Here is a 10567-nt window from a genome sequence, read left to right as displayed (position 1 = left end):
GTGAAGGTTGCAGTGAGCCGAGATTGCACCATCGCACTCCAGCCTGGGCAACAAGAACAAAACTCCGTCTTAAATAATAATTATAAATAAATAAATAAACCCAGAAACTATAAGGAAAAAAAAGGAAAAGATGTGGAAATAAAAGCTTAAAGATGGACAATGACGAAAAGATATACATAAGCTAAAAGGTAAAATTTCCAAGTGGTTTGTCTACTGATCTATACATTATTTCCATTATTGCCATTTTAGATTTATTTTTAATGTTAAAAAAACTCTAGAAATGTTGCACTATTATTATTTGTCCTCGGGACAATGCCATCACCCTTTGGTGCTTACTAACATCTTTTCCAAACCACGAGCAAAAGCCCTGGCCCTAACACTCCATGAAAATTTCATCATCACAGTTCTAAATCAAATAATCTCCTGTCCTAAGCTGTAAAAGCATAACTGCCTATTCCTGTAAAAACTGTAATTTTCAACACATTTGCTCATCATATACATTAATGGCCTATGTATTCATCCTGCTGCAATTCCATCAATCAGAAAACGACAAAACCCCAAATACTGACAAAGACAACACTGTATGCTCCTCAAATGAGCATTCAAGAGTGTTCCTCCATGAGCATGTTAGAAAATTTAACAAATGATATAGAAACATCATTCCTTTTGAGAAGTGCAAAATGAATGGCAGAGTAAATGGCTCCATATCATGGCATTCTAACTTGCTACCACAGTCATTTCTTTACATCCACTAGCAATGGTGACCAAAACCAATTTCATTTTTAACATCCTTACCCAGCAATCTGAACATGTAGTATGCAATCGAATTCATGTAATATACTACACGAATATTTACATGTAGTATATAACACCTTAAACTTTTAGAGTCCTTTTAAAAAAGTAAAAATAAAATAACATTCAGTAAAACTGTTAATATTCCATTTATGTTGGATGAGAAAAATTAACTGTTTTTTTAGAAATTTCTTGCTATAGTTTTCACTTCAACAGAGCTATTCTGTCTTTAATACATTACTAATATGGAAAATTTTTAAATCAATTATTAATTGCAATTAGAGAAATAGCTTAACTGATTTATGTATTAAAATACAAAAGGCAAATACAAAGCTATCTTCTCATACATAAAAGACCAGGGTTTTGAAAGGCGGTGTCAACCTGTAAATTATTTTAAAGTACTGCTACAGTAGTCTATTTTTTAAAAGATCAGTAATATAAATAAACAAATCCTTTTCTCGATCTGCAATTCACTGGGTTTAAGCTTTAGTTATTCCTTTCTACTTTAAAAAATGGGTTTCATTTAATAAACACACTCTAAATAACTTAAGGGAATAAAACACTTTATTTTAAAAATTCAAATATGCTTCAAATGAAAACTCCTATCCATTTATTGAGCACCCACAGAGTGCCAGGCACTGTACAAAACATTAGAAAGACTTGTTCATGCTCTTTTAGAGCAAAATTCACTATTCCGTTGCACTTTGCATGATGCTGACATTTTAGATCCATTGTCATAAAATGACCAAGATCTTCAAGACTTGTTCAAGAAACAAGTTTCTAATCCATAGTAGAAACAGATCATGCAGGTTAATGCAGAAGTCAACTGGTGATGTCTGTCAACTGTTTCACTTAATGTCCTCTCCCTGATTAAGAGAAAATTAAAGTATTAAGGGCACAGAAAATGGATTTTTAATAGTATTATAACCTAAATCTCAAGTTTAAAATCAGCATTAGTTCCAATAATGTTTAGCAAACATACTTTACCAAATTTAACTGTCATGCATATTACACCTTTATTTTTCAAATTAATAATAAAGCAAAACAAATTAGAATTAGGTGAAAAAATTGAAAAGAAAAGGCAAAAAAAGTGACATAAAATGAAACCACAAATTAGGCTAAGCAAAGAACACCATGGTGTTCTATACACTTGCTGGCAGAGAAAATTAAACTTACGTAAAAACAGAAAATGCCAGATAATATCAATTTTAAAAATTAAGCAATTTAAAGACTTTTTAAAATACTCACCTCTGAAACCACCTCTTCCTCCTCTGAAGCCCCCACCTGCACCTCCTCTTCCACCTCTAAAACCACCTAAAAAAATTTATTAAATAATGCAAAATATTTAAATAACAATATAATAAAAATAAACATTAAGTTATTAACTATAAAACCTCTTATATTGATAAGCCTAAAAGATCAATACAATAACTAATTATAATGAATAAATATAGATTCACATATTTTATCATGGAAAAAATTTTAGAAGATAAAAATGGAGAAACTGTAGTAGTTTACCAACTGGGCAACAGGCTAAAACCCCAGATTATTCCATTTCAATAAGTTAGAAAAACTTGTTACTTTAAAGTATGATTCAGTCTTGTTAAATGTATGATTATTGCCTTAGCTCTTGCTTATGATAAATACTTTTTTGATGCAACTAAGGATAGTTTGATGGAACTGTGGCTTTTTATCCTAACAACAAAGGGTGGCAGATATGGGTGCTTTTGTTCTGAGGGTAAGATAATAAATATGATAGTTAAGGTCAATTGAGCTACATAAGTAAGATTTTTTAAAAAATAAGACAGCTGTGAATTTTTTGAAATGTTAAATGATACTCAACATCAAATGAGAATAGGGGAATCTCTGTTCATCAAATTCTCAAGAAGGTACCCCTGAAAATTTTCCTACCTATATGGACACAAAAAAATACCTTTATAGAGTGAAATGGTGATTAAATTAAGAAATGCCAAAAGTGAGGCGTTACTTCTCTTTTTCTGATCCAGTAACAAAAGCTGTCCAAGCCCAACTTTCAGCTCCTCTCCCTTTCCACTTTAGCTCTGCCCATTACCCCACCACTCGCCCACTCCCCAGAGCCCTGCTCATCACCTAGCTATCCATAATGATGAATGTGCCCAAACCTTGGGGGAAAGGCATACGTCAAAACAGGCATACATCAAAATACCCCAAAACCTTGGGGGAAAGGCATACATCACAACAGTGAGATCACAGTAATGAATTTATTAGTAATAGTTCTTCTGACATGACATCAGAAGATATGCATTTTAATTCTTGGTCTGCCAATTGTTTGATTGGGGCAAATTAATTTCTGTAAGTCTCCATTTCCTCATTCATAAAATAAGGATATCAACTATGTCAAAAGGTTTCGCTGAGTATTAAAAATATATACATGGAAATTAAAAGAATGTATGACCAGCTTTCAGCATGCAGTCTACACTCAATAATATTAACTAAGGAATTAAAATTAAGATAATCTTATGGTTTATTAAAATGCCCAAGAAAACATGAATAACCCAAAGAAATGAAGTCCCTCAAAAGTATACTTTAGTAGATTTTCTTCTTTTTAAGTAAGTTGTTGAAATGAAGCATTATTATTATGGACAATCTGCCAATATTTGAAAGCAGCTTTAATAAAAAGAACCATAAGGGAGGTTTGCTATGTACAAAGCTAAATTCTATTATATGAATTAGCTGTGAAAGTCACAGCTAATTTCATTAGAAATTTTCCCCAAGTAACTTACCGCCTCTGCCACCACCTCTGCCACCTCCTCCTCTTCCTCCTCCTCGGCCTCCCCTGCCACCACCTCTTGGAGGTCCTTTCTCACCTGGAGGTCGAGGTAAAAACCTCTGCAGTGGCAGCAGCTTATATGGGTCTATATAAAACTGGAAACATAATAGAAGCAATTAGTGTACAACTTGGGGGATAGTATAGTATAATCATTAAGAAGCTACATGATAGAGTCAAAACTACCTGGGTTCAAACCCCAATCCTACCACTTTCTACCACGTATCCCTGGGTAGAGACTTAATTTCTTACTACCTTACGTTTCTCTTTTTTTTTTTTTTTTTTTTTACTTTAAGTTCTGGGATACATGTGCAGAACATGCAGGTTTGTTACATAGGTATACATGTGTCATGGTGGTTTGCTGCACTTATCAACCCATCATCTAGGTTTTAAGCCCCACATGCATTGGGTATTTTCCCTATTGCTCTCCCTCCCCTTCCCCCCAACCCCCGACAGGCCCAGGTGTGTGATATTCCCCTCCCTGTGTCCATGTGTTCTCATTGTTCAACTCTCACTTATGAGTGGGAACATGTGGTGTTTGGTTTTCTATTCCTGTGTTAGTTTACCTTAGTTTCCTTATCTGTAAAATGTAGAGAATAGAGTATCTATCTCACATGTTTGTGTGATGATCAAAAAAGTGATGTATATAAGGCACTTGTACTTTGGCACACAATAAGCAATACATGCATATTAAAAAATCAAGACCAATTCAATATCATTTCTCTTTAGAAATAGATTATTTAACATTTCCACTCAACAGAACTGCCGTAAGAAAAATAAAACTATTTAAAAACATAGCATTAAAATTCAGAATAATTTTAGTAAGCATTCGCATACTAGTTGTTTCAAATCTTTAATAAAGGATCAAAAGGGTATCTTCTGAACACACAAAGTAATGAAGGATATACAGAAACTATACCCATCCTATAATTGGGGTTAAAGAGGACATTTCTCAGATAATGAGATGTAAAGAGCATATTGTATCATAGTTCTTCTACACAAAACACATGAGGATTTCAAAACTGTAATATATTAATAAGATCTCTGAATCCCTCTCTAGATATCACCTTATTACTCATCTTCCCTTCACAGCCCATTGTCTCAAAAATATTGTCTAGATCTACATTGTTCAATATGGTGGCCACCAGCTACAGGTGGCTTATATTTAAATTAATTAATGATTAAAAATTCAGTTCCTGAGTCATATGAGCCACACTTCAGGTGCTCAATAGCTACATGTGGCTAAGAGCTACTTTACTGGGCAGGGATTCCCATCACTACAAAAAGTTCAAGTGGAGAGCACTGGTCTACAAACTTCATAATAGTGCAGGCTGGGTAAGGAGGGCTGAATCTCAACATAGCAGGGGTTATGGAAACTGGGAGAGGTAGAATGTACTCAAGTTAGTATCTGTAATTAAAAAACAAAAACCCAAAAAACTAAACAATAAGCCCCCAAATAAATAATTCTGAGAAATTTAAGTGATTTAAGGGATTCTGATGGATTTAAGTGGCTATTACCAGCATTTTTTTTTTCAGGTCACAAGATGAGAATCCCTTTTCAGCATTGTTTCTTTCTGGGCTCAACAGCTCCAGGCATGCCAGAAGCAGTCAATCCCCTGAGTACTTGCCAAGGTTTCTACAACCAGTAGCCATATGCTAACAACAAGCTATTGTCTCCCTTTCATTTCCTAATCCATTCTGGCTCCTGGGCCCACCAGTGCACTGGCTCCATGACTCCGTGATGTCTATGTGGCTGTCTTCCAATGAATACTTTGCAGCGTTTTGCCATAGCTGAGCAGTCCCTCCTGGAAACGCTCTTTCAATTTTTGTGATACCACTTTTATGACAGGCTTGTGGTTTGCCTTCTTTTTTTTTTTTTAACTGGCAATTACTTCTGAGTTTCCACTAACAGAACTTTAGTTTTAGGAGGTGCCCCAAAACTCTTCATAGGTGCTCTTTTCCTTTCATTCTTTCTTCCTACACTGTTTCATGTACTGTCTGTATACTTAACAAATTCCCAACTCTATTTCCAGTCTAGACTCTTCCTTTAAACTGACCATGACTGTCTCACAAGTACCTCAACCTCACTATGTCCAAAACCAAACTCATTATCTTCCCCCAATCCCGCTCCTCTGCATTGTTGCCCATTTCATTAATCGGTACCATCACCCACAAAGATGTTGATGTCAGACATCTGAAAGATGGTGATATTTTTTACTTCTTCAATTTCAATAGCTAGTCAATTACCAAGTCCTATTGATTCTACTTCCTGTACCTTTCATAAATCCATTTTTTCCATTTCCACTGTCACTAGCGAGTCCAAAATACCATCTCTTTTAGAACTATTATAGCCTCCTATCTGGCCCCTCTCACACAATATTGACCTCTTCCCAAGGTGCCTTTTTATCTTCCCAGTATTCTTTTGAAGCATTCATTTAACTCTGTTATCCCGTTATTCAAAAATAAAACACAATTGAAACTAAGGTCTAAACTCTTTCCTGTCACCTGAAGGCTTAAGTTAATCAAACCCCCTCCTACCTCTCTGGTCTTAATTCACAACTTTCCCCACCTCTCCTAAATGTTTCATTCCTAACCTATATGTCTGCCTTTTCGTATCCTTTCAGTTGCCTGCTCTCAGAGACTGCACATACTGTTTTCTCTACTTGGAATGCACTTTCCTCTTCCTCTGACTAGCTCAGCAGCTCTCAAGTGTTTGCCTAACTACATCAAAATTATCCAAGTGCTTTTCGTTTTTAAAATTGAATCCTGGACCCTACTTAAGAGCTCCTAGGTCAAATTTCCAAAAGTGGAAACTAGAGGTACATCTTCTTAAAAGCTCCCCAAGATAACTCTGACATGCAACCAGGTGTGGAAATCACTGTTAGTCAACAATCAGGCCTCAGCTTCAAGCTCACTTTTTCAGGAAACACTACAGACTAAAAAGTTGGTGGCACTACAAAGCTTCTCACGGCAACCTGTATTTTTCCTTCACAGCATCTATCATGTTATTGAAGTTCTTGTGAAATCACTTAGTACCTACGGCCTCTCAAATAACGTAAGTTTTATAAATTAAGATTCTACCTAGAATGTTTGGTCATGAAAGCTTTTCAATAAGAGAGTTTTACATAAACAAAAAACTCTTCCTCTAGCAGTTTACAGATTTTGGTAATATGAGCAAAAGTTGTAATTTTTACTTTCTAAAGGCTGTATCAAATAAATCACTTTTAAAGATTAGTGTGTTCAATATTTATAGCACAGAACATTTCAGTTTAAGAGCTTTACTAGTGATATGTTGGGGAAAGTCTCAAGTGCTCCAAGCAGGACTTTCCTAAGATAGGTCATTCCTTTATAAAACCAAGGATCCCAAGTATCATAAGTTTGACTCACCTTCTGTAGTTTTTTAAAGGATGAAGCCTTCATGTTTTCTGACAATTTAACTGAAAAATACTGTTATTTTTATTAAGGAAAAAATGAGCAATCAAGATGAAAGACGATATTGAACGTTCTGAATTCATGTATAATTTCAAAAACAAGGTTAGAATGTATGGACATATATAGGAAAGATAAGAAATGAATTTCCAGGGGCTGGGCATGGTGGCTCACACCTGCAAACCCAGCACTTCGGGGGGCCAAGGCGGATGAATCACTTGAGGCCAGGAGTTTGAGACCAGCCTGGCCAACATGGTGAAACCCCACCTCCACTAAAAATACAACAATCAGTCAGGCATGGTGGCGCTCACCTGTAATCTCAGCTACTTGAAAGGCTGAGGCACGAGAATTGCTCGAACCCAGGAGGCGGAGGTTGTAGTGAGATGAGATCGTGCCACTGCACTCCACCCTGGGCAACAGAGTGAGTCTCTGTCAAAAAAAAAAAAAAAAAAAAAAGAAAGAAAAAAGAAAGAAAGAAAGGAAGGAAGGGAGGAAGGGAGGGAGGGAGGGAGGGAAGAAGGCAGGGAAAGAGCAAAAGAGAGAAAGCAATAGAGAAACAGAGAGAGAAGAAAGAGAGAAAGAGAAAAAGAGAGACAGAAAGGAAGGAGTTTCCAGAGTAGTGGGGGCACCAAACAACTTCTAATTCTACATTTCCAGTGGCACCACTACATCCAAATCAGCCAACTTAATCCTGTAGTACTTATCCAAATAGCCACCATCAATAGAATTTTCCAAAAAAAAGTCACCGTTCTAGGGTCTGTCATTTTAATATCTACGGATGAATACATTCTCCCCTTGATTCTCCTTCATGGTCCAATCTGTAGCAATCCTGTCTAATTTAATGAAGCAACAACTTTATACTTAACTGCCGCCTCAGAAAAATACAAATAGCAACCTTTGAATATTATTAGGCCTTCCAGTGAAAAAGGATACAAAATCTCTCAGTTGTCCAAATATTTCATCCACTTTTCCAATTTGTTCTTTGTTTTCTAAGTAAACAGGAGCATTGAAATAAGGCACCTTATTTTCATCTGTGGTACATTTACAAACTATGTCATCTTCACAGGGATGCAGGAACTCTCCTAATACTGAAACAGGACAAGAAAATGTTAAAACATAGAACTATTTCAAACGATACTGACCGACTGCTTCTGGAAGCTTTCTTCTTGGCTACCTGGGACTTCACCATAACTGCTCTCCTCTGAGGCAGAAGACCACAGTCTTAGAACTTCCTGGGCTGGTATACCAACTCCACAACACACTAGCTATGTGACCTAGAAGAAGTTGCCCACCCTCTCTCTAATTCAGTGTCTCATCTTTAGTATGCACTAATAACATATAATGTATAGCTATACCTAATATACAGTAATGTAAGGACCCAATGGTATAACAAATGTCAACTGCTTAGAACAGTGCCTGGCACATTGAGACTATTCAACCTGTAACAGTTATCTTATTATAACTTATTATCGATTCAAAACTCTGCTTCATTCTCTTGGTTCTTCCTTTTCTTCAATGCCTAACAGAATCAGCCTTCATTCTTTTTTTTTCTCTTGCCTTAGAACTTTCTCATTCCCACTACCACCTCTTTAACAATGATTCATTGTTTTCAAGGACATCTGGAATCTCAAAATAACTACCTTTATTTCTAACTAGACTGTCACCCCAAACTAAAATACTTACCACATTCCTGCAAAACCAACTCTTCATTCCTATCACCCAAGCTCAAAACCTGGAACCCTTTATTATCGGCATTAGCTAAGTTCTACCAATTTTGTTTCCTTTGAAATCTCTCTCCTATCTAACCCTTCCTTTTTTTCCTCACTGTCACCATCCTGATTCAGGCTCTCAAGGTCTCATGTATGGACTGGCACAACAGCTTGTGGGCTGGGACCTTTTATTCTAGAAACTGCTCCTTTCAAACCATCCTGCATACTCATCCAACCCATTCTTAATTAGACACTCTTCACCCTCTCTCCTCTTTAATGTAGAAAGTTTCACTTTCTGTGACTTCCATTCCCATCTCATTGTTAATTACTCTAAAACTACCCTAAATGGGTCCTTTTCTCGACTTCCTCTCTGGCAGTTTCCCTCTCAGGCAAATTGTTTTCTCACTTATCTACTTTTGAGTAGTAATAGAAAGTATGGGCTTTGGAGTCAGAATACTTGGCCTTGTATTTCTTTCTTTTCTGTACAGACAGGGTCTCTTGCTTTATTGTCCAGGCTGGTCTCTAACTCCCGGCTTCAAAAGATCCTCCCGTCTCAGCTTCCCAAAGTGTTGGGATTACAGGCGTGAGCCACCGCACCCAGCTTGTATTTCAGCTGTATCACTAATTGATCACTTATCACTAACCTTATGACCCTAGCAAAAAAAACTTAACTCTAAATCATAGTTTTCTCATCTGTAAAATCGGGGAATTAGGGATAAGTACTCACGATTACCTATTTAATACCTTCCTGTCAACCCTCAAGTTCCACCTCCATGATGCATTCTAAGTATCCCTCAGCTTTCTTGATCTCCCCACCCCACCCTTAAATGCTACATTCTCCACAGGCTTGTGTATCCCAAACTTGCTGACTAACAACACAAACCCCCAACCCACCACTACTCCTTCAAGTAGGCTAAATATTGAAGACTGCATACAGACTACACGTTCTGGAGGTCCTTGGTCTTGGCCTTTGTTAAAGCCTCCGCGGCCACCCCCTCGTCCAAAGCCTCCCCTGGCGCCGCCTCTGAAATTGCCGCCGCCTCCACCGCCGCCTCCACCTCGGAAGTGGTTGCTGCTGCCGCCTCGGTTGAAGCCGCCACCTCCAGCACCTCGATTAAAGCCTCCACGACCTCCGCCTCGAAAAGACATTCTCTCTCCTCCCTGATGAAAAAAAACGACCAGTGTCTTCGGATCACTGTAGTCTCTGAGTACACTCCAACCCTTCGGAGCCGCGGTGAGAACACCATAAAGGGGACAAAAGCAGCCCTGTCACCTCACCCACGGTCAGACAGCCAGTGAGGACCACCAACCTGATGGGTGAAGAGTTTACTTCTCCATGGTCTCGTGAGCGCCGACCGACCACACACCAGCCTTGCAGCCCCAGGATTAGTATCTCCTCCCCCTACAGACAGCAAGGTCTTCGCACCGCACCCCCTTCCTTCCTCCCCCGCTCCCTCCGGCAGCTGGGTTCCACATCCAGCATTTTCAAACCCTCCGGCTTCTACGGCCACTCACCGGCGCCACGTGCCCCTCTGGCCCTGGCCTTGCGCACACACCCACCCTCGGGGTACTTCCGCCGCGCTGGAACCTCCTCGGCTACCGTAACGCCACAGAGTTTTTTAAAGACCAGAAACTTGAATAACTGGTTTGCAAAAAAAAAGCCAGTCGCCCGCGGAACAAGCAACACTGGTTCCAAAACAGCCTTTAGCGCTGGAAAAGTGGCAATAATAGCTAACCTTAACCACTAATTTATAACAGTGAGGTCAACTTGCCTAACGCTGAGACGTGGAAGTGACGTATAACAGCGGCGTCCTTTGCAGCACTACGTCCC

At 38.3% G+C, this 10567-nt stretch overlaps 1 protein-coding gene across 2 annotated transcripts; it reads right to left on the bottom strand.

Annotated features, from left to right (window-relative positions):
- Positions 1 to 1338: 1338 nt before the first annotated feature.
- GAR1 (GAR1 ribonucleoprotein) lies at positions 1339 to 10543 on the bottom strand. 2 transcript variants are annotated; one of them, XM_003269356.3, is made up of 7 exons: positions 10252 to 10543; positions 9672 to 9897; positions 7961 to 8115; positions 6986 to 7045; positions 3555 to 3696; positions 2041 to 2106; positions 1339 to 1658 (listed from the first exon to the last, which is right to left on the bottom strand). In XM_003269356.3, exons 2-7 carry the CDS (start codon positions 9883 to 9885, stop codon positions 1645 to 1647), a joined length of 651 nt encoding a protein of 216 aa, XP_003269404.1. In that variant the 5' UTR covers positions 9886 to 9897; positions 10252 to 10543; the 3' UTR covers positions 1339 to 1644. The 2 variants fall into 2 exon arrangements, with proteins under 2 accessions (XP_003269404.1, XP_012358218.1); XM_012502764.1 differs by lacking the exon at positions 10252 to 10543 and adding an exon at positions 10047 to 10239.
- Positions 10544 to 10567: the final 24 nt, after the last annotated feature.

Source organism: Nomascus leucogenys, chromosome 18, assembly GCF_006542625.1.
Source record: "Nomascus leucogenys isolate Asia chromosome 18, Asia_NLE_v1, whole genome shotgun sequence".
Classification (NCBI taxonomy): domain Eukaryota; kingdom Metazoa; phylum Chordata; class Mammalia; order Primates; family Hylobatidae; genus Nomascus; species Nomascus leucogenys.
Note: the sequence above shows the minus strand (reverse complement) of the source record. Positions and strands in the feature narration are given on the sequence as shown.

Excerpts from the sequence above, each read along its gene's own strand:
- GAR1 (XM_003269356.3), bottom strand. The coding sequence starts at position 9,885 with ATGTCTTTTCGAGGCGGAGGTCGTGGAGGCTTTAATCGAGGTGCTGGA. Across the intron at positions 7,046-7,960 it reads TTGGACAACTGAGAGATTTT|TATTTTTCAGTTAAATTGTC; the intron begins GTATCCTTTTTC and ends TAAAAATAACAG. Across the intron at positions 3,697-6,985 it reads CCTTTAAAAAACTACAGAAG|TTTTATATAGACCCATATAA; the intron begins GTGAGTCAAACT and ends TTATGTTTCCAG.